We start from the raw sequence: 27,928 nt of genomic DNA on the forward strand, positions 1-27,928 counted from the left end.
ACCCGGAATTAAAAAAGAAAGGTCGGTCTTGGAAAAATTTATGTTTTAAGTGATTCCATTATCATTTTCGCTAGTCGCTACGATCTCATCATTGAGGTTAACCCCTGGCACGATTGCCTACATAAACATAATATATATATATATATATATATATATAACTTGATGAAGCCAAAGAAGGTGGAGACAAACTGCACGATTATCACGAAACACCGATAGCATCAACAATAATTAAAAGACTTTATCCCTCATTCCAATAATTGCGATTATTTTAAGTTAAATTAGACAAACACAAAGGCTACATCGTGAAAGCTTGAAAGAAACAGGGTTCAGATCAGATCTGCAATTTTCACGAGTGAAAGACAGCCATGGATGAAGCTTCCATGCACATAGTTATGTTCCCTGGTTCGCCATGGGGCGCCTAATCCCATATCTCCATCTCTCCAATATATTGGCTAAAAGAGGTCACAGAATCTCTCTCGTCGTCCCCAGAAAAACACAATCCAAGTTACACCATTTTAATCTCTACCCACATCTCATCACTTTCTTCTCCTTCACCCTGCCTCGCTGTGACGGCCTCCCTCACAATGCTCCTTCGGCTAAAGCCAGAGATCGTCTTCTGACTTCGTATATTGGCTTCCAAACGTGGCTCGCAAACAAGGAATCAAGTCTCTTCTATACTTGATAGTTAACCCCGCCACTGTAGCTTACACTTTGTCCCCATAAAGGATGCTTCAGGGAAGCAAGTTGACCGAAGCAGATCTCATGAAGCCTCCTTCGGGATACCTTCTTCCATCAAGCTTCATCCGCATGAAGCAAAATTTTTTAATCGGAAAAGAACTTCATCTGAGTTTTGAAGTGGGGTTCTCTTCTATGACAGTTTATATAATTGTTTGATCCCAACAGATGCTATAGCATTCAAAGGCAGCAAAGAAATTGAAGGTCCCTTTGTCGACTATCTCGAAAACCAATATGGGAAGCCGGATCTGCTCTCAGGTCCTGTTTTTCCAAAGCCACCCACGTCTGGTTTAGAAGAATAATGGGCCGAGTGGCTCGGACAATTCAAGGAAGATTCTCTGGTCTATTGTGCACTTGGAAGCGAATGCATTTTAGAGAAAAAAACAATTCCAAGAATTGTTGCCTGGTCTTGAGCTGTCCGGGCTTCCATTTTAAGCGGTGCTGAAGCCACCAAGCGGGTTTGAGTCAGTGGAAGCAGCCATGCCTGAAGGTTTCAAGGAAAGAGTTAAGGAGAAAGGGATTGTTTATGGAGGATGGGTTCAGCAACAAGCGATCTTGGCTCATTCAAGTGTAGGTTGCTTCGTAACGCATTGCGGGGCAGGGTCTTTAACAGAGGGACTGGTGAATAACTGTCAGCTGGTGCTGCTTCAACATTTGGACACAGATCAAATCATCAATGCGAGGATGATGAGCTCAAACTTGAAGGTTGGGGTTGAAGTGGAGAGAGGAGAAGATGGATTGTTCACGAAAGAAGGTGTGTGCAACGCTGTGAGAAGCGTGATGGATGATGAGAGCGAGGTTGGGAAAGAGATAAGAGAAAACCATGCAAAGTTGAGAAGCTACTTGTTAAGCAACGATTCACGTGGACAGTTTTTGTGGGAAGCTGCGTGATTTGGTGAAGTAAGGGCTGTTTAAAATTGTTTTTATTTTATTTTTTTGAAAACTGATATTTTATAAAATATGTTTTAAAGATAAAAAAAATAAAAAATAGATATTTTTTTATTTTCTTTTGTTTTTTAAAATAATAATCCCAAAACACTTAAAAATTGCTTCTGTTTTTCTATTTTTCAGAATAATATTTTATTTTTTGTTCTCCGAAATACTTTCTCAAAATAAGTTATCAAACAAATTTTTTTATTCTTTTATTTTAGAAAACAGAAAACTGTTTTCAAAATAAGTTGCCAAACATGCCTATAATTTCTTGGTTCCATCTCCAATTCTGGTTTTCTAGTATATGTTCAAATTAAAACATTCACAATTGAGGTTGGGACTCACTTGAGTTGAGGTTAAGAAAAAATTTTGTGAATATAAATAATTTATTAAATTTTATTTGAATGATAAAAATCAGTTGAGATGTATAATGATAAAAATAAACATAAATTTTCTTATTTATAATTTGAAAGACTTTAAATATTTTATATCTCACATAAAAAAAGCCTTATATTTTTAAATAGTAGAGTAACATCATATCATCAAACTCAATATATTAATATTAAATTAAAATATAATAGAAAATTGTATTATTATAAGTTGATTCAATTAATGATGAAAAGACTAAAAATTAAATTTAAAAAATTAAATCGATAACTGAAATAAAATTAAGAGACTAAAAGTTTTTTTTTCCTTTTTTTAATATCAATGTTGTGATTGTTGTGTGCATGAATTGGGGAAGCTCTCAAATTAGTGGTCATTTTTCTACCTCAGAGTTACCGCTTTCTCACGCTTGTTAATTTTAGACTCTCTCTTTAATGTTATAAGCTATTTTTAATTAATTATATCTACCTATCTTTAAAGTTACATATTCTTTTTATATTTATTTTTATTTAATAGGATATCTCATTTAGAAAGTCTCATTAATTACACTCCTCAATTTGAGTATTTTTTTAAAAATATTACAAATTGTGCATTAAAAAACTCAAAATGTTTTATATTTTTTAACATCATACTTAAAAACATAATTTATATTTTTAAATGAAATGAGTAATATATCATTCTTGATAATCAAAAGTCACATACTACTCTATTTTTATTTGTAAGGAAAATTATCGCTTTTAATTTTTTTATATAAATAAAATCACATGTTTTAATAAGTATTTATTATACATTTTTTAAATCACCTCTCATAATTTATATTAATGACAGATAATTAATGCATGTTTATTTTGATTAACATAAGGCATTTTAGTTCAATTTTTTTTATTTTCAAACATAATTATTATAGTTAACTAATTTTTTTAAAATATATCATACAGATTTTTTTATATATATATATAAAAACGGAGAGAGTATTTGCTTCTTATGCAACGTGAGTCACCTGAGGGTGCAAGAAATTAGTGAATTTATGGAGTTTACCCAAATTTCTGACTTAGGAAAGTATGTAGGGTTCCCGTTCATCACAAGAGTGTGTCTTAGGGCAAATCTAGATCTTCTCTCAACATTCTCTCCACACGTTTCTTCCCACACGTTCTCTGCTGTCCACACGCTACTTCCTTGATCCAACAGTTCCCGCTTTGCTGAGGCATGTACAACTCAAGAAGCCCACTTCACCTATGCAAATTCATTGTTGAGTAAGCCAAATGTATAATATAAATTCAATGAAAGGACAAAGGTATGACCGACAAAATGGATGCTTCCACGATTTGTACAAATGTTTTGCAATAATGTGGAAGCCATTACTAGTTTAGGTACAAATGATCTTCAACGGCTATAATCAATAGATAAATTGTCAAATAATTAAGGCTTGTTTGGTTTCTGTTTTTAAAACAAAAAAAATTTAAAAACTCATTTGGATGAGTGTTTTGTATTTAATTATTTTCAAAACTATTCTTAAAAAAAAGAAACATCTCAAAATTGTTTTCATTCTATTTTTTATTATTTTTGAAACATGCTACACTTGATTATTAGAAAATATTGTTAGTTTGGTCAATTTCTATCATAAATCACCACCATTAATTGCCTACAACCATCACTGTCAACCTATTTTTTAATTCTAATTTTTTTAATTTAACATAACCAAATGGATTTTCATTTTGTTTTTTTAAAATAATTTTAAAAACTGTATTACAAAATATTAGTTTTTGAAAAATAAAAAAATAATAACAAAAACCAAACAGGCCCCTAATCTACATCCTATCTCAACATCAACAATAAGAAGTTTTCAAGGTCAAAAGTTTGCAGTGAATAAACTCATCTATCTTGCCGTTGAAGATGGAGATTGATTTAGTCTAGTACACCACCATCACTCCGCTTTAAACAAGGAGATGGATGTGGTTCCTTATTTGCCACTCGATGCCACTTTTTATCGCAAGCTTGGTCCAGTAAGCCCCCATTCTATGTCCAAAAGGAGATGAATGCAATCATTGGGGATTAAATAAGAAGATGAATGCGACCATTCCGCATCAAAGAAAGAGATCAATTGTTCTCAATGCCTCTCACTACTGACATCATAAGATTTAGTTTCAAGAGATGGATGGTCATATCCATTAGAGAAGATGATGGGTGTTGTTTTGTGATATTGGAATTGTTGCTAATAGCATTACTTCAATTAATCACAAATGGAAATGCAATGCACAAGTTCCACTTTTGCCCTAGCAAAGTGGGAATTGTTGGATCAAGAAAGTAGTGTGCAAATGGCAAAGATCGCAAAAAGAGAGAGGTACGAAGATAGTGTAGGGAGAGGATCTTGATACAAGCTTGGATGGGGGTTAAGAGGAGGGACGTAGGGTTTGGGTAATTGGAACCTCTCCATCTTGATTGAAGATGGCCCACTTAGGCAACTTGCAGAGCAAGTGGGCAACCAATTTGGGCAAAAATAATAATAAAATATGAACAAATGGTCAAGCAAGTTAAGAGCCTTCCTCGAGTATAATTGGATACTTGGGTAAGTCATTTATGCATCAAGTGATAAGTGAGCCAAATTAGACTGAAGAGAGAAGAAGTACCGTGGGGTGGTGAGGAAAGAATAGAAGAAAGGAAAGGAGAAAGAGGAAGAAGAAGAGTGGCTCATAAAGGAGAAAGAGAGAAGGGAAGAATTTGTAATTTAGTATATTTTATAATTTAAGTTTGCAATAAAATTTTATCTTTCATTGAAGCCCTTCTCCTCATTTTTTTTCAAATATCTTAGGTCTTCTTTCCTCATAGACCCTACGATAAACTAAAATATGAGAATTTTTCAAGGGAAACAAACTAGACCCCAAGCCACGATTACACAAGTCAATACGTGTGTCAATTCCTAATATTATTAAGTTCAACATTGACAGAGCTTACAAGGAAAAAGGTAATGCAGCAGCTTACGGAGCTTTATATGGCAAGGAATAGCTAGGGGGAGGTATTTGGGGGGTTTTTACGTTTCATATTCGCCAAGGTAATAGCCCGCATGATAAGTTTCGGGCAATCTTATAGGGTTTAGGGAAGGCGTGGGATTCAAAATGGAAGCAGGGCTCTGGTGGAGCCTTAAAGCAATGGAGACCTTGAATGAAGAGGCATTGAACGTACATTCCAAACATCTGTTACTTCTAAAGATTCAAGGGTTATGCCTATTAAATTGAGAGTAGGTGACTGAGGTGAAATGGTGCAGAAGAAGTGTGAATGAAGTTGCCGATACCTTGGCTTGTGAAGCTATAAACAATTCTAAGGGCTGTGTACTATTCCAACAGCCTCCCACATTCTTGCTGCACGTTGTTGAGGAAGACTTTTGTACTATTCAGTACATGTGGTTAATTTCTTTTGTACTTATTCAATCAAAAAATTAAAAAATAAGAAAAAAGAAAAAAGTTTCAAATAAATTAATACTATGTTTGGATACACATGGATTTGAATTTGAGCCAAATCTATTATTTAAATAATTAAAAATATATGAATTTGGATTTAACTCAGATCCAAATCCAAGTTCTCCCTTAATCTCTTTGTAATTTAAAATTCTTTCTAAATCCTAATTATTTCAAATTTTAACTCAAGTTTTTTGTAATTTAATCTAAATTCAATCTGCCAACGATAATTGAATCGAATCACCAAAGTTGACGGAGACAAGTTTCCACTGTTGACCGGGATTGGACCGACGATGACAACAAAGATAGGATGGCTGGCTTCCATTGAGATTGAATCGACGGTGACGACAGGGATAAGACAGTAGACTTCCACGAGACCAGACTAACACCAACGATGGAGACCAGATGGTCGACTTTCAATAAGATCGGACCAATAGTGATTACGGGGATCGAATGGCAGACTTTCACTAAGACTGGATCAACGGGGACCAGACTAATAACGACAATGAGGACCAGACTATCAACTTCTACTGAGATCATACTGACGGTGATAACGAGGATCAGACGGTTGACTTTTACAGGGACTGGACTGATGGCGATGATAGGGATTGGATGGCTAACTTCTACCAAAATCGGACCAATGATGAAAACAAGGATTGGATAGCCAACTTCCATTAGCATCAAATCAACAACGATGACAAGGATCGAACGGTTGACTTTCATCAGACTAGACTAACGGCCACGACGGGGACTAAGCGGCCAACTTCTATTAGAATCGAACCAATAGCGACAATGGGGACAAGATGGTCGATTTCCACTGACACTGAACTAATGATGATAATAGGCATCAGACGATTGACTTTTATTGACAGCAAACCAATGATGACGACAGGAACTGGACGACTGACTTCTACTGGTACTGGATTGATGATGATGACGGGAATTGGAGGGCTGATTTTCACTAAGACCAAACCTATGGTAATGACAAGGACTACAAGTCCAACTTGCACTGGGTGAGGACCAGATGATCGCCTTTTGTCATAATTACTGTCAGTCCGATCCTATGCCAATGGAAGTTAGCCGTTCGATCCCTATCGTTAGGGTCGGTGCAATCCTAATAGAATTCGACAGTGTTGTCCCTGTCATTAGGGTCAATCCGATCTTAGTAGAAGTCGGCCTTTCGGTCCTGATAAAAGTTGGCTATTTAATGCCCATTGTTGTAGGTCTGGTGTCGGTGGAAGTTAACCGTTCAGTCCTCATCGTTGCTGTCAGTTTGATCTCGATAGGAGTCACCCTTCCAGTCCCTATTATTAGTATTGGTCTGGTCCTAGTAGATGTTAGCCCTTCCAGTCCTCGTCATTGCCGTCGGTCTGATCCTAATGGAAGTCAGCTATTTGATCCTCGTTGGTCCTGTCTTAGTGGAGATTAGCCATTCCGTACTTGTTGTTGTGACGGTTCGGTCTCAGTAAAAGTTGAAAGTCCCATCCCAATTTTTATTGATGCTACAATCCTAGTCGTCTTTGTTTGTTTAATTCCGTTAAAAGTTGGCCATTCAAATCATCAAGTGTGACTAATCTTCCAAGTTTCTTTTAAATTCTTTTAAATTCAAATATAGAATTTAAAATTTAAAATTTTACTTTAAATCCAAACAAAAAATTTTAATATTGTAATTCAAAATGTTTTATATCATCCAAACAAAGAATTTAGAATCTATGAATTTTAAATGTAAGATTTCGAATATGAAATTTTAAATCTAAATTTTCAACTTAAATCCATCCATCCAAACACAACTGAAATACAAAAGTCCACACTTTGACCAGTTTGTTTTTTAGTTTTTTAGAAAACTTTTTTTATTTTTTAAAAAAATTAAAAATTGTTTTGTGTAAATATTTTACTTTATTTTTAAAGCAATGATCATTGGAAATTATTGTCGGGTATGATTAATCTTTATACTAAGTTACCACTATCAACCAATATTAATTCTTACTATAGGTTGGATTTTTAACTCTAAAGTTATTTTTAAATTAGCAATTTTTAAAAATTGGTTTGCAAAATAATTTTAAAAAACTAAAAAAATAAGAACAAAAACAAACAGGCCCTACATCTCTCTTGTATAATCTTGAGCTGTGATTTTTATCTGCATTGCTTCTTCCATGCTAACAGTATTTTAATTTGACGGCTTCAGCACTTGATTATTGGTCCTTTTTTTTTTAAACTAAAAATGGGGCATCCAGCCCAGAAAATTACACAGAACTTGATTATTGGTCTTTAATTAAGAATCGTTAACAACCAACGACATAAAATGTAAAAAACCAAATAATATTTTGAGTTTAATTATCAACTTTTACCAAACTAACTATAATACGAAAACCTAAATATATAGGGAATCATACATTTTTTTATATATAGATTTAAATGGAATTGATCAATAGGCAATTTCACACCCTTTTCTTATTGGAGTAGTATCCGAAATAACGAACTCAATAATTACATGTGGTCCCATGTTTAAACGGAATTTAATGTAATGTTACCAACATAAACCATATGTTGAATTTTCCACACCAGCATGTTTTAAGTTCAAATTCATTCGGAGTCAATGAACTTGATGCTGTCATGCGGATGCATATTGACCTTTTTTTCTTTTTTGTGAAATAATAATGAAGCTAGCGAAGTATGGTTACATAACCTCTCTATAATAATCACCGTCGATGCCGACCTCTTTTTTATTTTTATATAATAATTTTTAATTATTATATTTAAAAATAAAAAATTATAAGAGTTTTATAATAAGGCGGGTATGTGACTTATAGTAAAAATTAAAAAGTGAGTGGTGAATATGAAATTAATATTAAAAATTTTTTTCTTTGAACCATAATATAAGATATTTTTTAAAAGCATTACTTGATTTAAAATGTAAGGCCCAATATACTAAAAAATTATTTTTTTAACTATATCCCTACTTTTATTTATTATATTTTTTGAAAAAAAAGCACTAAAACTTTGATTGTTATTATCAAAGTATTTATATAAAGTATTTAATATTTTCAAGGCTTAAATGTGTTAGGCTTAGAAATTGAACTTATTAAAATTTTTTCTCCTTTCTATTCATTTTTATTACAACTAAAAGTTGCATAAAATCTATTTATATTTTAATGATGCATGACATGTTCAATTGATCTCAAAAATTCTAATTTATTGGGCATATTCCTTATTTATGTATGTCAGGGGTCGAAGCAATATAGGCCATTAGGCTGGAAAGCAAATAGACAAGGTAACAGTCATAGACAAGGCCTGCAAGCTCATCACCAATCATTTGTGGGGTTATCTTAATTTGTTGTCTCAACAGGCCAAGTCGAATGCTTCCGTTATTCCAACACTATAATTCATCGTAACACACTAATCCAATCCGCAAAATAAGTTGGGCGCTTCTCTCAGTTTTGGCATGATAGTTCTCTCCTCCCTATGTCGTCAAGTCTCTCAGTAGCAACCACCAAATAATCAGGTTGAGAGAGGCACACGAAAAGATGAGAATGTGCATATTATCCCGTTGAAAAATATAAAATATTTTTAATTAAATTATAATATTAATAAATTAATTAATTGTCTTTTAAACTAATATATTTTTTCATATTTTTTTTCTTATTTAATAGGTGCTTTATTTAAATGTGAAGGGTTTTGGATGGTTTATTTATATGCTAAATAGCAATTTGACTCTTAAATTTCGGATCCAAAAACATATGGAATTCTAAATTAATTTTTTATGCAATGCTCCTTCTTAATTTTTGAAAATAGTACAAGGTAACTGGTACTGTTAACAAAAATTAATTTTAATTATTAATTGATAAAAAATTGTGGAAAATGACCTCAAGAATTACAAATTACAATTGCTCTGTATAATGGGTAAGTATCACAGGCTATTTTCAATATACTCTATATGAAAGCATGTATTTTATAATTTTAGTAGTGTCTTTTTATTTTTTAAGTAACAACAATTTTATAAACTTATTTATATATTTTTAATTCTACATAAGGATCATAGTTTATTATTGAAATTTTAATAATTCAGGATCTCTAATTGTAATTAATAATTTTATAAAAATTTTAAAAAATAATATTAAATTTAGAATGTCCAGAATATAATTTATAATAGATTATACTCCTTATGAATATTAAATCTCACAGCACTACATAAAAGGTGCGATGTGCTAACCCCACGCCTTAATGTTTCTTCTTCATGAAAGATTTGACCATGGGAATAATTAGAAGTAAATTATTTATACATATTTACAGAATTTTTGTTTAAATTAGAGAGGAAGCTTCGTTATCACAGAAATCATTGATCAATACTATCGAGAATCATAACAGCAAGAGGAGATTTATTTCCAATTCAATTAAGATATATTAACATTTAAATTTTGTAGTCTTCCCACACACGCACGCTCATATGAAAGAACAATTAATAGAAGGATATCTGTCCAGAACAAAAATGTTCAACTTAGCATATTTGCAAGTCAGAAGAGGATTAGAGCTTCGAGAGAGCCTGGAACTCCACGAACTCTGATCTCAAGTCATCATGGGATGAAGAAATGATCACTGTAATAACTTGCGAAAGTAAGCACAAGACAGAGTGGATACAAACCCATGCTTCATTATTATTTGACACAAAAACGAAGAAGGAAAAAACTTGAACAGCATCGAAACATGGTACACTAACAAAAGTTCATTGAAGAAAACATCAGGGAAAAGAAAACGCATCACATAAGATCAAGCGAAGCCTCCCGTTTGTGTGTGTTGAGCTCTCTGATTCTGTCCACATGCTTGAAACATTGTCAAGAAGCAGCACATCCATCTTCAATAACATCTTTCAGCAACGAGTCATTGTTGATTAATCTTCTGAGAACAAAAGCTATAATACAATATAGCAATTTTGTAAACATTGAAAAGTACTGATTGCTAAGTACTTTCACTTCTAATGAGCTCCTCAAAGGATTAAAATCTAAACACCCTGCAAGCTTAGTGCAGCCTGCCAAATTCAGAATTTCAATTGATTTTTGACCAAATAAATTGTTTGGGATGCTCATCAGACTTGTGCAGTTTCTCAAATTTAGGAATTTGAGGTTTGGCAGAACTGTAATGGATGGATCGATATGCAACAATGCAGTACAGCCTTTAAGGTCTAATCTCTCAAGATTTTGAAGTCCTCGCAAATCTGGCGTCTTGATTAGACATTTTGAATCAATGAGGCTCATCATTCTCAAGTTGGGGAGCTCCTGTATTACCCAAAACCCAATCATCAAGCATCGAATATTCTTTTTTATTAAGATTTGACATTCATTTGAATGAAATGCAAGGTATCTAACTCGAAAATCATGCCTTTTTGTTTTTATAAATGAATGCTTCTTACTTTATATCCATACAAGAAGAAAAAAAACAACATTAACGATACCTTCATGCCTTCCCATAACTGTGTAATGTTGCCACCGTGCAAGAGCAATTTCACCAGACTCTGCGACTTAAAACTTGATGGCAAACAAGGAAATGGATACTTATACCATGAAACGTATATTAAAGATTCTGGAAGAAAATTGAGACTCCCTGAGAATCTGACATTTCGGATCACAAGCAGCTTAAGGCGAATCATTTTCGAAAAAACGTTGGTCCTCAATGGAAACCCTTCAAAATCGTCCTGGTTCAAGGCTATAGCTTCAACAGTGGCCTGCAGAACAGAAGGAATGCCAAAAGTATGTGAAAAGTTAGGTCACTTGAATTTTAGCACTTTATATCAATTAAACTATCAGAATGACTCACCACATTTGCTTCATTAACATGACGAAGATCTTCAGGGAGCCACAACCTGCTTCTCCTTCCAGGTTCGTCGGGAGATTCTTGCCGAACAATTTCCCATCCCATTTTCTGATGTAAATCATGCATGCGAATTTTCTGATCCAGTATAGTCACCAGTGATTTTTCAATGAGATTTTTAATTCCAATCTCAGGATCAGATTTATAGTTTCTCAAAATTTCTTTGACCTCATCAATCTTCTTTCCAACAAAAAAGCATGCAATATCCAAAAATATTTCTTTTTCCAAGTCAGGCAGTCCATCGAAACTTTTTCTAAGAACCTTCATTGTCCAATGGTCTGGAATTTTTTGCAGTTTGGTCAAGACACCACTCCATTCAGAGACATTTTGTTTAAGCAAGGAGGAAGCCAATGATTCAATAGCGAATGGGAGGCCTTTAGCGTATTCTAGTACTCTAGAAGTCAGGCCCTCGTAAACTTCCTCTGGATAATCACATTTGAAAGCCTTTCTGCAAAAAAGTTGACTAGCCTCGTCATCATTTAATAGTTCAGCCTTGTAAATTTCATCCTTTCCAAGTCTATACCTTTTAAGGATATGTGCGTCTCTGGTTGTTATAATAATTCTACTCCCAACTCCAAACCAGTCAGCTTTTCCAGCCAATTTCTCCAGTTGTTGGAAATGATCAACATCATCAAGAACTAAGAGAATCTTAAGACCTCTTAACCTAGTGAGTAGTAAGATGGTTCCCTCTTGATCACTCCTTATCTTCAGATCGTCCAGCTCCAGAGTATGACGAATAAGTTTTTCTTGAAGATGGGACAGACCATGGTGTCTTGTAGAAACCTCACTCACATTTGAAAGGAAACAGCAAGCATCAAAATTGCGAAAGATCATCTCATAAACAACTCTAGCAAGAGCCGTCTTTCCTATTCCATTCATCCCACAAATGCCTACAATTAATCATCATCATTCGATCTTAAATTCAAAAGCTTCATTAATTGTTCTACTCGAGATTCCATTCCAACAAGGCCAGCAGGAAAACTAGAGAATTTTCCCCCCAATTTTCTTATTACATAGTTAACAACACTGTCAATAACTCCAGACTCTGGACTGAAAAGGGGGAAAAAGGCACTATAATCAGCAGCACCCAAGAAAACAGGAAAAATTTGCTCGCTTAAGCAGTATGCTCACGGTGTCAAAATTAACAAGGGAGCATGACTTACCATTGACTCACATGCCAACCAGACAGATTGGCCGCCCGTGTCATGGCTATTCTCCACCTTGGATGGATCATATCTGACTTTTTTTTCAAGTTGAGCAAATGCTTCTGAGTAAGACCGTCCCTGACGTCTTACATCAGACGGATCCACATGATAGAAAATAGGCAGCACAATTTGTTTGTTTAAAGCACAGCACTCCATAATCTTTTGTAGCTCATCCAAGCACCATGTTGAACAAGCATAGTCTTTTGAGAAGACAATTATAGAAATTCGAGATCCTTCAATTGCTTCCAGGACTTTTGCCGCAATATCCACCCCGATGTCGGTCTCCAGATCATGGAATGTATTTATACCTTTTCTTTTTAGAGCTGCATAGAGATGACTGATAAAACTATGCCGAGTGTCTGAACCCCTGAAACTGATATGGACATCGTATTTGAGTCGCCGAGATGATGATGAGCTGCTCCCCAAATCCATTTGGAAAACCGGCGGCTGCCTCAGCCTTGTTTTCTCACTCTCAGTGTTTGATCGGTGACTGGAAGTAGCGAATAAAACTAAAGGCACATTCGGTCAAACCCTGAAATATCAATCGGCAATCCGATGAGATCTCCCAAGGTTGACGATTGACCAAAAGGAAGAAAATCAGACGCCCTTATGAGTTATGAATACGATCTGTTCTGGTGGTTGGCGGCACTCTTTATTAAAATATATATACATATATATATGGTTTTTGTCCAACAAACATAAAATATTGTTTCAACAAATTTTAGGAAAAATCATAACAAACCAATATATTCTCCTTGGCCAAAAAAAAAAAAATATTTATGAGTAGTATAAGCTAATATTTATGGTGAATTATCATAAAAATCATAAGTATATTAAGAGACCAAATAAAAACATCCTTGCACCGTGGAAAAAGACTTTTTTTATGTGAGATAAAAAAAGCCATTTTCCTTTTCTTTTAAGAGAAGTCTTGGATATATATATATATATATATATAATAAAGTAAAAAAAGTACAAAAAAAAAATATTACAAAGATATAATGCAAAAGTTAAACCATGGAGAAAAATGGGATATAGAAAAGAGGTAATTATCATTAGAAATAAGGAAGCTTGCGAGAATAAAATAGGCTAACAAAGATTGAATATCTTGAACCAAAACATTATGCTTAAGCTGGTTAGAGAGATCCCGGTGAAAAAGATTCTTATTGCGGCAAGTGACACAGAGACTCGAATCAGTTGAAGAGAAGTGATACCTAGTAGCAGCCAGTAACCTAACAAAGTGCATAACGAAGACAAAGTAGATAGAGCATATTAGCATCACTGCTAGTTCTCTCGAAGACAAATCCATTCAAAAATAAAAGCCGTTTTTCTATCCTTTGTCGTTTTCCCCTTAAAAGTGAAAAAGCTAAGCAAAAACCAATCCTGGAGTATTCTTTTTCTTTTTTTTTTCTTTTTGGGAAAATATATTAAGCTTCATTTATCCACCAATTCATTGCCCCTGAATTAGAGCAGATAATTCAGGTAAAATAATTAAAGCAAATTGAACTGGAGGAACTTTTTTCTTATCCCTCCATTGAACCTGAAAAGGGCAAATTGACCCAGGTGCTACAAAAAAAAAAAAAAAAAAAACCCCAAATGATCCATTCTCCAAAATATTTACCTCAAGACTTCACATCCTCGAATTGACTTCTATCAAATCGAGCCGCTGAATTGTCTAATATCCAACCGAACACACAACTCAGTTTCTATGTGTGTCACCGTTTTTTTTTTTTTTTAAATTGAACTGAATTTACCACTGAAAGGACAAGTGACGAGAAAAATTAGAAACTAATATTAAGATATGTTAAAATAATACTGATTAAAAGTTATTTTTAAAATTTTAAAAATATTTTTTAATCTTGATTTTCGAAGTAAAAAAATATATTTATTCTTTTAATATTTTTTAAGTGTCTTGAAAGGTTTATTTTTTTTATAATATACAATAATAATTAATTTTAAGGTATAAATTAAAATTAGTTTTAAAAAAATCTTTGACAATTGAGTTTACAGACCGGCTTAAATTGTTAAGCCCAAACTTAATTATACAAGGTTTTTTGTATGTTTAGATTTATTTAGGCTAATTCAAATAAGCATGATCTGAATGGAGCCTAAAATAAACTTGACATGTTTGAATTATTAGGTTTAATTTTATTTTGTTAGATTGATCGAATACTTGAAGGATGATACACCTTTTATTTCTAAAACATGGCACGGTGTGGTTCGGATGGGAGAAAAAAAGATGAGCTGTGATTGTGAAGAGAGGTTTTTGAGAAAGAGAAAAAAAATACTTTTGCCCTGGCGTAAGAAAAATAAATTCTGATGTCTTATGCACTTTGTTCTGCCTTCTCAGTGCATTTTAACTTGCTTAATTTCTGCACGTTGACTCTCAAATCCTCCATCATTTATCTAGCTTGTTTATTCTGATGTAATTTTCTTATGCTATTGCTGCACTAACTTGTATTTACTTGCATCCGTAAAACTGTGGCAGGAGACCCAAGAAACCCAACTCTTCTGTTTTATAAGTCTGATCTTCTTATAGATATTTGAGATTCGATTATCTTTGACACACCTAGCAACAACAACAGGAAAAGAAAAAGAAGTCTTATCTCACTAAGTGAGATCAATTATACAAATTGCACAACATTATTGTGTTTAATACATGTTCATGTATCAAATGTTAATGACAAATATTGAACTTTAAACTATTCAAAGCGTCTTATCTCATTAAGTGAAATCAATTATATAAATTGCACAATGTCATTGTGTTTAATATATGTACATGTATCAAATGTTAACGAAAAATATTGAACGTTAAACTGTTCAAAGCATGTATAACTAATATAAGATTTTGATGCTCTCCAATCCAAAATCTCCGCGCCGATTCTCATTGAATAACATAATACATAAATACAGAGGAAGGCATGAAAAGGGGAAAGCAAGATATAGCTACAATAATGCTCTGATAAAGGATACAGGTCCTCAAAAACGTATATTACCTTACATACTGAGGAAAATGCAGTAAATACAGCAAATAAGACTACAAAATACCAACTTATTATTCTTTATGAATATCAGGAATGATATGATGAGATAACAGAACATTTTCACGAAGAATGGGCAATGTTGATTGCTAAGTAGTTTCACTTGCGTTGAGCAGCCATCCAACTTCAGGGTTTTTAGAGAACTCATTCTAGCTAAATTGTTTGGGATGCTGACAAGACTTGCGCAATTCTTCAAATTTAAGAATGCGAGCTTTGAAAGAATTTCAATAGATGGATCAACTTGCAATAATCCCGTACATTCTTCAAGATCTAACATCTCCAGATTTAATATTCCCCGAAAGTCCGGCGTCTTAATTAGATTTTTAGAACCACGGAAGCTCATGCTTCTTAGTTTCGGGAGCATCTGCGATCAAGTAGGAGTGAGACAAATCAGTACACTCGCCAACAGTTTGGAGTCTTCAAATGAAGAACTCAAGTTCATTCTACTCTTTTTATTGGAAAGAAAGGTACGAAAAATCGATAACACCTTTCTCTTTTTAGTTCACATTTCCTCGTTCTGAATTAGATGAAGAAAGGGATAGATAAACAACAATGACATTACCTTCATTCCTTCCCACAGTTGCGTGATGTTGCTATCAGTCATGATCAATTCTACCAGTTGATATGGTTCAAAATTTGATGGTATATGAGTGAAAGGATATTTATGCCAAGAAAGGTAAACTAACTCATCCGAAAATATTCAAGAGTACTAACAAAATTCACATTTCAAATTATGAGCAATTTCAGGTTGATCATTTTCGAAAACAAACTAGCATTCAATGGAACCGCTTCTGCATCTTCCTGGTTCAAGATAACAGCTTCAGTATTTGCAGTTACCTAAGAATAAAAGTCGTCGTCGTCGTCGTCATCAAAAGTTACATATGCTGAAATTCATGCGCTTTTATATGATCTCGAAGATTAGAAGAACTTACTTTGTTTGTTTCCATCGAGTGACGAAAATCGTCATAAAACCACAACCTACTTCTCCGTCCTCGATCTTCAATGGTTTCTTACCGAAAAATTTCTCCCGGCATATCTTTCATGTGAATTTTCTGATCTGATATGGTCAGGAGTGATTTGTCAATTAAAATTTTGTTCCCAAACATGGGATAGTATTGATGATGCCTTGGAATTTCTTTTAAATAATTAATCTTCTCCCCAACAAGAAAACGTGCAATATCCAAGAAAATTCCCTCTTCAATGTCATGGGGAAATCCATCAAAACTTTATCTGAGCACCTTCATTATGGAATGTTTAGGAACTAATTGCAATTTAGCCAATACACTCTTCCATTCTGAGACACTTCGGTCAACCAGGAATGACCCCAATGATTTAACTGCTAACGGGAGACCTTTGGCATATTCCAATATATTATTAGTCAGCTCCTCATAACCTTCTAAGGGGGAATCACATCTGAAGGCACACTTGCAAAAAAGTTGAAGAGCCTCGTCCTTATTTAATAATTCCATCCACTTCAAACCTTTTAAAGATATGCTCGTCTCTTGTTATTATAATGACTAGACTCCCTTCCCTGAACCATGTACACTTTCCAGCCAAAATTTTTAATTGTTCCAAGTCATCAACGTTATCAAGAATCAAGAGAGTCTTGCAATCATTTAGCGTCCTCTGTATCTAATCACATCCCTCGTAAACACTGCATATCTCTACTTCTTTCCACTTGAGTGTCGCACGAAGAAATTGCTCTTGTAGAGCGGTTAGACCATCACTTCTGGAAAATTAACTTACGTTGGGAAGGAAACAACAGGCTTCGAATTGGTCAAAGATTTTATGATACATGACTAAAACAAGAGCCATCTTGCCTATTCCATGCATCCCACAAATGCCTACAACTCGAACAGCATCAGATCTTAAACCCAGAAGGCAGTTGAATCCCTCTAATCGGGATTGAATCCCAACTAGGTCATCTGCCACACTTAAGGATTTATGACTCAATATGTTTATGGTCCTTTTAACTATGCTATCAATGACATCTGCCTCTGACCTGAAGAAAGGATGAAGAAAAACCCCGAATCGTAAACCCCAATAAAGCAGAAAAAGAAAAAAGAAAGAAGCAAATATATATTTAAATTTTAAGCAGTTCTCCTTAACAGGTTTCAAACATGATTTGTCTTAAACAGAAAAGCAGTCATAAAAACATGAACAAGTAATAAGGAACATTACCGATCCCTCGGTATCCAACCAGTCATACTGGCTGCTTGCCTCAAGCTCTGCCTCCACCTCTATATCTTGGCTAAATCGTCTTTGAACCTTTCTTCATGTTTTTCAAAGGCTTCCTTGTAAACCCATCTTTGATATCTTACATCACTTGGATCCACGTCATAAAATACTGGCAGAACAGTTTGCCCATTACAACATCGGCACTCCATGATCTTTACTAGTTCCTCCAAACACCATGGTGAGTTGGCATAGTTTTTGGAAAGGATAATGATAGAAATATGGGATTCCTCAATTGCTTTTATGGTGTATGTCTGCTCTCTATCAATGAAGGTAAATATGCCCTTTCTTCTTAGAGCAGCCAAAAGATGATCGGTAAAATTGAGGCCCGTGTCCTCATCCCTGAAGCTGAGAAACACATCATATTTCCAGATCTGGCCAGATGCTCGACTGCTGTCACTGTTCATTTTAGAAATGCCAGGGCTAAGTTAGTCTCCCTTTGAAATTGTTGATTTCATCGGTGATTGGCAAGAAAATGACATATTTTGGGGCTACAAATTATGGTAAAGTAATGAATGGATTAGTATCGCTTTGTTGCTTGAATGAATGAAATGAATTAAAAAAACAAAGATAATAAAATATTAAAATGTGGAAGGTGGGTGGATAAATTCTAGACATTTATATTAGAGTAGGTAGAAAAAACCATACAGCAGGTGAAAACAGCTGTCCTAGCTTACGTTAGGGACAAAATGGTTCGAAAGGTAATGAACTGGAAGAGGAAATTGCTATCTTTTACAGGGAGGGATATGATGATTAAATTTGTGGTCAATGCTATTCCAATCTTTTCGATGTCGATGTTCAAGTTTCCCAAACAGACATGTTTTGAATTTAATAGGATAGCATCTAATTTCTTCTAAGACAATGATACAAAGGGTGGTAGTATTTATTGGAAGTCACAAAGTCATTTGAGGGAGTCAAAATACGTTGGGGGGCTTGGCTTCAAGGATTTCATGGGTTTTAATATTGCCCTACGGGCTAAAAAGGCATGGAGAATATTGAAAAACCCAAATTGTTTATGGGTAAGAATGTTAAAAAGTATTTACTTCCCCAGTTGTTCATTCTTGAATGCTTAAAAAGGTCCAAAGACTTCATGGGCGTGAGACAGTATCCTATCAGGATAATAATAACAGATTCAAACCCTCTCTACAAGGTATGTGGTTTGTCCGCTGAATCCTTGGAGCATTTGTTCTTGCTTTGTGAGTGGGCTATAGCAGGGTGGTTTTGATGTTATTTGCAACTTTTGATTGATCCTCTTAGAATTAGAAACACACGATGCTGGATATATGATGTAATATGCTTACAGTCACCATTTGATAACTATGGTAAGGCATATGTAGCTAGAACCAATAATTCAGGCTAAACCTGAATCTACTTGAAAAAATTTAGGTTTAGGCTTGAGAAAAAGATATTTTTTTTTTTGTTCAGGCCAACCTGAATAGGCTTAAATACCCCGAATAAAAAATATATATATTATAATAAATATTAATTAATTTTTTAAATTTTAAGTTATTTTTTATTAAAATATCATATATTTGAGTCTTGTATATCATTTAAGCATCCAAACATTATATGTTTATATTTTTTATAAAATAAAATAATTAATTTTAAAGCAAAAAATTTAATTAAAAATGATTTTAAAAATAAAATTTAGATATTTAGACTGTCCGAAACTGAAAGAATTCAAGCCAAGTTTGGCTATTTGGGCTTTTCAACAAGTCGGATATATTTGGGTTGGGCTTATTTGAGCTAAGCTCGAATCTACCCGGCCCCTCTGAATTTCCAACTCTATATGTAGCCCACTTCTGTTGGCATATTTAAAAGTTTCGATGCAAGATGGCTTTCGATGATGACCTCCCGAAACTTGGATGCCTTATTGTACTTACTGATGCAAGCTTACATGAATTTTAGCATGCTCGTGGCTTGTTAGCTCCAAAGCCGTTGACCCAAGGGGGAAGGAACTTAGATGCTTGGTTAAACCCCCCGGTGGTTTCATTTAACTAAATTGTGATGGGGTGTTTTGCAAGAGGAATGGACATGCTAGAATAGGAATGGTAGCTCCTGATTCAAGTGGCATGTTTCTAGCCAGCTGCACAGAAAACACCAAAGCTGATTCAATGATAATGGCAGAATTACAAGCTACTAAAAAAGCTCTGGATCTATCACGTACCTAGCATTGTATGGGTTGTATTATTGAAGTTGATTGTGCTGAGGTGTACAAGTTCTCTTCTAGCAGAACTCCCCAACTATGCAATTGGAAGTATCATCCATTAGTTCTTGAAATTTGGAACAGGCTTGATTCTTTGAACACTGTCTCCTTTTCACTCATTCATCGGGATGAGAACTGTGCCAATGACTATCGAGCAGGTTTGGCTTTAAGGGAGTTGGAACCATTTTGTTGGGTGCTATCACCACCACCTCCTCTGGCTTTGTTTTTGTTCAAAGATTCAGGTGCTGTTGTGGATTCTGCATCGTCCCTTGTTGCGGAGCGGGAGGTAATTGTCTAAACTCTAATGTCTAGCCACCTTGTCGCTTCGTCGTTTACTTTAGTTGCTGCACTTTGTTTACTATATGTCTTGTTTTTCATTCTTCCAAACATTGGCATTTTGCCTTGCACTGTCAATGAATCTCCATTGGCCGGTAAAAAAAAAAATTGGATAAATTATATTTATAAGAAAAGGAGTAATTTAGTTTATTAAATTAATCTGATTCATGGAAATGTGATAATTTTTATATTTATATATATGGTATTAGATTTTATTATTATTACTATAAACAACAAAGGGAATTTAATTATTTCTGTTCTAGTCCAGCAACCAAACATGGCTATACTTCTCCTGCACCTTTTATATTTCTTATCAATCTATTAATACTCTCTCTCTCTCTCTGTTTTTTCTTTAACTTGTATGACGGCTCAACGTGTGAGGTTGGCATTATTTATGATGAGTAACTGTTCTCACCCTCTTTCTAGGCGTCCCTGCGCAACGCGTACATCAAAGCCGTCCTTGTCATTCACCGTGATGCATGATGCCACGTGTCGTGCGTTATAGAAAGAAGTTCTGCCTCCCCTCCTTCATTACAGTACATGAACGATGCAGAATGCTAGATGACATGAACGGCTTTGTTGAGTCGCCGAGCAAAAAGAGGACACGTCGAAAATACAGGTCCCGAATGATTAACATGTCGAGAAGAGTCGCTGTTTTACTGGGGTATAAACAATTTAGTCAGAAAACCCTGGCGCGTCTTGGTCTGTCCCATTGCGTCTGTCCTCATTCTCGAAACCTTTGACCATTGCATCCCATGGAAAGGAATGGAATAATTTGCTAGAGTGAAATTGTCACAAATCATAATATGATCAATTGAGTGATCAAGATGTGAAAATAAAGAATGACATGTAGAAAGGAGGAGAGAGAGTAACATTTGGCATGCGCATGTTTTTTTTTTCAGACTTGATTACAAGTCTTCAACAGCAAACCTTATCTTATTAAATAAAATTAATTATATAAATTATATAACGTTATTATAATTTATTATTTATTAAGTTTTTAAGAATGTTAATTAAGAAACTAGTTTTAAGAATATTATATTTAGATTCAATCGGCCTTTTTTTTTTTAAATCTAATCCTCAACTTAACTTCAATTTTTGACTTAATGACGTATCAATTTTCGGTTGAACTATAAAAATGATTTTTTTAGTTTAAATCAAGCCATTAACAACTTCAATCAATGGTCCAACCAACCTGACCTTGCAATGTAATTCTTAAAACAATGATCTTGACTATTGAATTTGATATTAATGTTAAAACTTTAAAAGTAAGGATGATACAAGTGGTCCCTAAATTTTCTTTTTCCTGTGGCCATACCATTCCAAATTATAACAAAAGAAAAATTTGTCAAGATGACTTTTGCACGGCATAATTCTAAAAACAAGACGTATATATTGGATTCAACATTTTCAACCAATGAAAATGTGCTTGCAATATGCATAATTCAATCCACGGGTGATAAATTGAATAGACGAAACAAGACAACCACTCTGGTATGAAAAAGCTAACGTAGGATAATTTATTGAAGAAGGAAAAGATGGAGAATACTAATTGCTCATCGGCTTCAGTTCTATCGAGGTCCTTCAAAGTTCAAACGTTTTGCAAGTCTTGAACAGCCAGAAAGGTTCAGAATTTCAAGCGAAGTTAAGAGAAACAAGGTGTTTGGGATGCTGATTAGATGATCGCAGTTTCTCAAATTCAGGAACGTGATCTTTTTCAGACCTCCAACAGATGGATCAACCTGCAATAATCCAGTGCATCCTTCAAGATCTAACCTCTCAAGATTTTCTACTCCTTTAACATTTGGCGTCTTGATAAGACTTCTAGAGCCACGTAGATCCATGACCGTCAACTTCGGCAACCTCTGTGAAGGAGCAAAAACAATCAGCTAGCCACCATTTTTTAGTTTAATTTACTTCATTAAAATTAGGGTATCGTACGCAGAAAAAGATATTTATAATCATTCATTTGTTAATCACTTAGCCTCGTCCACCATTCTCGGTTGCTATTAACATGACAAAACATAACAATATTGTACCTTTTCGCCTTCCCATAGTTGTCTTACATTGCCGTCAGGCATGATCAGTTCAACAAGTTTATCTGGTTCAAAACTCGATGGTAAAGAGCTGAAAGGAAATTGGTGCCACGAAAGAAATCGTAACTCACTGGACAGGTTATTGAGGTTTCCTGAAAATTTCACATTATTAGGGATTATGATTAGTCTGAGACGGCTCATCTGTGATAAAGCTTCAGCCTTCAATGGTGTCTCTTGCAGATCTTCAGGGTTCAGGACGATGGCTTCAACTTTTTCTGTTCCCTAAGCATGAGCACATTATAGAGTAAAGGGACATGTTGGATTCCGTGAATTATATGAATGAAAGAATAAGAAAACAAAACCTCAGTAAAGTAATCATCAAGAAAAGAAAAACTTACTGTCTTCAAAGTTTGAATGTCTTTGAATGACCACAGCCTGCTCCACTTAGCTGGGTCATCAGGAAATTCTCCCTTTGCAATTTTCCATCCCAATTCTTGCAGCATATCATGCATCCAGAATGTTCCATTGACAATGTTGAGGAGTGATCTATCACGGAGAACTCTAATTCCAATTTTAGGAATGAATCCACAATGTTCTAGAATTTTTGTGACATAGATCTCCTCTGCTCCCTTAAAGAAACAAGCAATATCCACAAATATATCCTTGTCCTTTTTCTCAAGCCGAGCCAAACTTGTTTCAAGAACTCCCATAACCTCTTGGTCAGGATTTTCTTTCAATCTGTCTAACTGAGCAATCCGCTCTGATACTTCAAGCCCATACATAAAGGAACCTAACACTTTGATTACTAGTGGAAGGGCTTTAGCATATTGTAGCAGACTATGAGTCATCCCACTAAAGTCACTCAAGGGATCATCTTGTTTGAAGGCTCTTCTGCAGAGAAGTTGAAGAGCTTCTTCATCATTCAGTAGTTTAACCTCGTAAACTTCATCCACTCCATGCCCATTTAGGATATGCCAATTTCTAGTTGTTATGATGATCCTACTCCCTGGCCCAAACCATGCTGACTTTCCAACCAATTTATCCAATTGATCCGCATGGTCAACATTATCAACAACAATAAGAGTTTTAAGGTGTTTAAGCCTAGTGCTTATTAAATTGGTTCCTCTGTGATGCTCAAATATCTCTATTTTTTCCTGCAGTGTTTCGCGGAGGAGTTGTTTTTGTAGACGGACAAGACCAGGACCCTCATGAACTTTACTTACATCGAGAAGAAGACAACAAGCATCAAATCGGTGAGAGATTCTATCGTACACAACCGCAGCTAGAGTAGTCTTCCCTACTCCCGGCATCCCCCACATCCCTACCTTTCGGACATCTTCTGATTCTAAATCTAAAAGGTTTTCAAAAGCTTCTGCACGAGACTGCATCCCAACCAGATCATCAGCCAGACTCGAGAATCTATGACCCAATTTGCGTATTGCATCTGTAACAATTTCTTCAATAACATCTGCCTCTGATCTGAAAAAAGAGGAAACTCCTAATTATCACCCAAGGGAACAAGGAGATAAGTGTTGACAAGTACAGAATCACGAAGGGAAAATGAACAGGACAAATGAATCAGAAAAATCAAAAATGAGAACAAGAGAAGATTGCTTACTTAGTTCGTACATCATGACCAGCGAGACTGGCCACTTGAGTCAATGCTAACCTCCATCTTTGTACCTTATCTATATTATCACCAAAGTCTTTTTCATGTTTATCAAAGAATTCTCTATATTTCCCACTCTGTCTTCGAACATCAGATGGATCGATGTCGAAGAAAATTGGTACAACGAAGCATCCCGGTTCGCCGATTGCCTCAGATATCTTTGCCAGTTCGTCCAAGCACCACGAGGAATCGGCATATTTTCGGGAGAAGACGACAAAAGAAATTCGGGATTGCTCAATTGCTTTGAGGAGCTCCGGTCGAATATGTTTTCCTTTCTCGAGCCTTTTGTCATCCTTGAACGTAAATATGCCTTTCCGTTGAAGAGCAGAAAAAAGATGACCAGCGAAACTGTTGCGAGTATCCTCACCTCTGAAACTCAGAAAAACTTCGTATTTCCAGGTCCTCCGAGGAGATGAGCTGCCAGGGAAGCCATGAAAATTCATTTCAACAATGCAAGAAGCTCCCTTCCTAAACACAACAGAGATCCTCAATTTTGCTCACGATGATGGCTAACACTTTCGATGGTAAAGTTTTCGTTGCTTGGAAACAGAGAAAAAACGAAGTCACCGTTGACTGAACAAACTCCGTATTTTCTTTTGCTAGTCTATAGGCTTTTGCTCCGAAGCTTCGACCTTTCATTAAAATAGACTGATACGAAAGTTGAAAAAACAAACAAACAAAATAAACTTATATATATTTTTAGACAAAATTGTAAATTTATCTTAAAATTCTTTTTTTAAGAGTGTCTAATATCTTGAACTTTTTTTAAGAGCAATATTGTTCTGAAATTTTTCAAAATGGTGCAATATTATCTCGCTGTTAAAATTGATCATTTTATCTGACTAAACTAGCCACATGACATTTTTTCAAAAAAAATTAAAAGATAATAAAGTTGTAAATTTATTTTGAAATTTTTTTTCCAGAGGCACTTGATATCCTTAACTTTTTTTTTTGGAACAATATTACTTTGGAACACTCCAAAACGATGCAATATTGCCCTACTATCAAAGTTAATTGTTTTGTTTGAATTCACTTGTCACATGATAGCTACGTGACATTTAAAAAAAAATATGCATATATAGGTGGCCTCTATCAAAGCAGTTCTAGCTCCCTAACTTCTTCAATCATCCACATCACTCACTGGTTCATGGTAACTGGTTCGTTGTCCCCTCCCTCCTTCACAGTCAATGATGCTCATGAGAAACCCAAGGCCAGTGAAGAGCCAGAGCTTCTTGCATGAGATTTCTAATGTTTTTGCTTTACATGTTTGAAAATTGTTACTATTAGAATTGGAAGTTCTGAGTTTTTATTAAAAGTGCTTAGTTTTGTAGAGATTCTTGTTGTCGATCTGACAATGTTTACTTCTCTCTGCTTGGCATTGGTCAATCTAAGTTGTTAATTTTTTGTTCTTGTTTTTTTAGATATTTTGAATTGCTCTTGAATTGTTGAGTTCTTGAGTTGTGTTTTCTATTTTCTTCCTCTTTGCCCCTTGTCTTTAATTTTTTTTTATTTTGAAAATCTGTGTTCGATTGTTTTTTCATATTGAAAATCTGAACTTGATTTTTTATCTTAGTGTTTTGAGTTATTTTGTGTTTTTAGTATTGTGGATGAAAAAGAAGAAGCTGATGAGAACAAAGCATAGCTATTTTTATTTTTTTAATTTTTTAAAAATGTCATGTGACAAGTGAAGTTAAACAAAATGGTCAACTTGAACAGTAAGGCAACATTGCTCCCCAAAAAAGTTGAGAATAGTATACACCTCTGAAGGAAAAGTTTCAAGATAAATTTACACTTTTATGATTTTTTTTAATTTTTAAAAAATGCAATGTGATAGCCACATGTCAAGTTTGATCAAACAAAATAATCAATTTTGATAGCAAGTAATATTGCACTGTTTTGGAGAGTTTTAGGACAATATTACTCTAAAAAAAGTTGAGTATATTGGGCATTCCTGGAGGAAAAGTTTCTGAATAAATTTACATATTTATCCTATATTTTTCTAAAAAAGGTTATTAATAGTTGGTAAAAAAACTGATATATTTTTTTAAAAAAAAGGTTATTAATATTTTATAAGTATAACTATATATAATGCAACTTTTGTAAATAACAGGTCATTTTCTTTAGAATTTGATTTGTTCTTATGTACATATGTCAAGACATTTTATATATTATATTATTAAATTGAATGGAGAAAATATAACCACCAATAATAATATAAGATAAATATTGATTCAAAGGTTTTCATTTCTTTTTTTAAAGATTTACATGTAATCAAGTTCAAAATTTCAATCTCATGCTGAAACTATGTTATTCTACACAAGCTAAAACTTCTTGTTGGTGTTCTCTTTTTAGAGATGCTATTATGAATAGAGTAATATTAAAAGTTGAGACTCCATAGATTGCCCACTCACAAAGTTAACAAGATACATAGGACTCTAGTTTACATCATAAAGTTTCATCATCAAATAAATATCAACCCAATCCAAGATATGATGGACCAAATCCCCAATATTACTCATACAGAACAATTAGCATATTAAATAAATTTGCCTTAATTAGATCGTGAACTCAAGAATTTTATCCCTGGGCGATTCAAGAAAATTTGAAGGGAAAAGTCAAGTTACTTATGGTAAAGCTTTAAGCTTTAAGACCTTCTTGAACTCCCCATCTCTTAACCATGCCCTAAATCTTCTTATGGATGGCATAGAGAGCATTTTTCTTTTTTTTGTTAATCATCAATTAGGCTATCCAAAGCTGGAAGAGAAGGTCGCCTAGTGCTAGTATATTAGCAATTAGTGGGATAAACCCCCACCATTGTCAGCCAAAAGCAATGGTTCACAACCATTAGGAATATCCTTAAGAAAAACTAATTCAGTGGATGAGCTTTAAGCCATTTTGGCCAAATAATCTGCATAAGACATTTGCTCATGAGGAGCTTACAAAAGTTCATTTTCCTTATGAGCAAATAGAATCTCCTACACCTCAAGAATGTCCTCAAGGAGTGGATGAGCTTTGTTGACTCCTTTATATATGTAGTTAATTGCCTCCAATAAGTCAAAGAATATGGCAATCTTTTCTAGGTGTAGTTCCGTACAAAGTTGTAAGCCATATTTAATGGCTTTAATCTCAACAATCGTAATTGGAAAGTTACCCAAGCTACATGAAAAGCCACCAAGCCAATCGCCCTTATAGTTTCTTGCTAATCCCCCACATGTTGTATTGTTGAAATGAATACCAGATGCGTCCACGTTCACTCGTGTTGCACCTTGCACTGAAGCCATCAATTTGTGGTCAAAATTTGCTTCTTTATTGCACTTTAGTGTAAGGAAGCCAAAATCTCTTTCCTCTACTAGTTTCTTTTAATTTTACACACAGTGATATTGTCACTACGAAGATGGTTAGTTCTTTCAAAAATATCTTGGCATTTATGCACCCATAGCAACCAACATATATTTCCAAACACTGTGATCCATGGCCAATTTTGGAATGGGACAGGTGAATATGTAGTCTATTATGATACTTCACAGGTTGGTCTTGGTTGTGTTTTAATGCAAAATGGGAAAGTAATTGCATACGCATCCAGGAAACTTAAGAAACATGAACAAAATTATCCAACCCATGATTTAGAAATGGCATCAATTATTTTTGCTCTAAAAATATGGCAACATTATTTGTACAGAGAGAGATGGAGAGAGAGGGAGAGAGAAGCAACTCTGATACAGTTATTATTTGATCCTTCTCCTGCACCTTTTCCTTCGTCCTTTTCGATTACAACCTTTGCTGATGTGTTTGTCGCTATTTTGTCCAACATTGATCCAACAACTTGTGGTTTCTATTTTA

General features: G+C 34.5%; 2 protein-coding genes, 1 long non-coding RNA gene and 1 pseudogene across 3 annotated transcripts; 1 reads left to right on the forward strand and 3 right to left on the reverse strand.

Annotated features, from left to right (window-relative positions):
* The first annotated feature begins 365 nt into the window (after window positions 1-365).
* Window positions 366-2,082, forward strand: LOC129316331 (cyanidin 3-O-galactoside 2''-O-xylosyltransferase FGGT1-like; annotated as a pseudogene).
* Window positions 2,083-10,080: 7,998 nt separating this feature from the next.
* LOC129315076 (disease resistance protein Roq1-like) lies at window positions 10,081-12,256 on the reverse strand. Its single transcript, XM_054958595.1, has 3 exons — window positions 11,310-12,256; window positions 10,948-11,217; window positions 10,081-10,771 (listed from the first exon to the last, which is right to left on the reverse strand). Exons 1-3 carry the CDS (start codon window positions 12,240-12,242, stop codon window positions 10,331-10,333), a joined length of 1,644 nt encoding a protein of 547 aa, XP_054814570.1. The 5' UTR covers window positions 12,243-12,256; the 3' UTR covers window positions 10,081-10,330.
* A 3,252-nt stretch (window positions 12,257-15,508) lies between these two features.
* On the reverse strand, window positions 15,509-18,324 carry LOC129315799 (uncharacterized). The gene is made up of 4 exons (XR_008594596.1): window positions 17,788-18,324; window positions 16,539-17,608; window positions 16,169-16,443; window positions 15,509-15,970 (listed from the first exon to the last, which is right to left on the reverse strand). It is a non-coding gene; the product is annotated as an uncharacterized LOC129315799 (long non-coding RNA).
* Window positions 18,325-21,756: 3,432 nt separating this feature from the next.
* LOC129314897 (disease resistance protein Roq1-like) lies at window positions 21,757-24,699 on the reverse strand. Its single transcript, XM_054958379.1, has 4 exons — window positions 24,038-24,699; window positions 22,818-23,898; window positions 22,423-22,701; window positions 21,757-22,248 (listed from the first exon to the last, which is right to left on the reverse strand). Exons 1-4 carry the CDS (start codon window positions 24,529-24,531, stop codon window positions 21,955-21,957), a joined length of 2,148 nt encoding a protein of 715 aa, XP_054814354.1. The 5' UTR covers window positions 24,532-24,699; the 3' UTR covers window positions 21,757-21,954.
* Between the last annotated feature and the right edge of the window lie 3,229 nt (window positions 24,700-27,928).

The sequence above is a fragment of the Prosopis cineraria genome, unplaced genomic scaffold (assembly GCF_029017545.1).
Source record: "Prosopis cineraria cultivar Desert tree isolate PC_DT_omini unplaced genomic scaffold, ASM2901754v1 PC7, whole genome shotgun sequence".
NCBI classification, from domain to species: Eukaryota; Viridiplantae; Streptophyta; class Magnoliopsida; order Fabales; family Fabaceae; genus Prosopis; species Prosopis cineraria.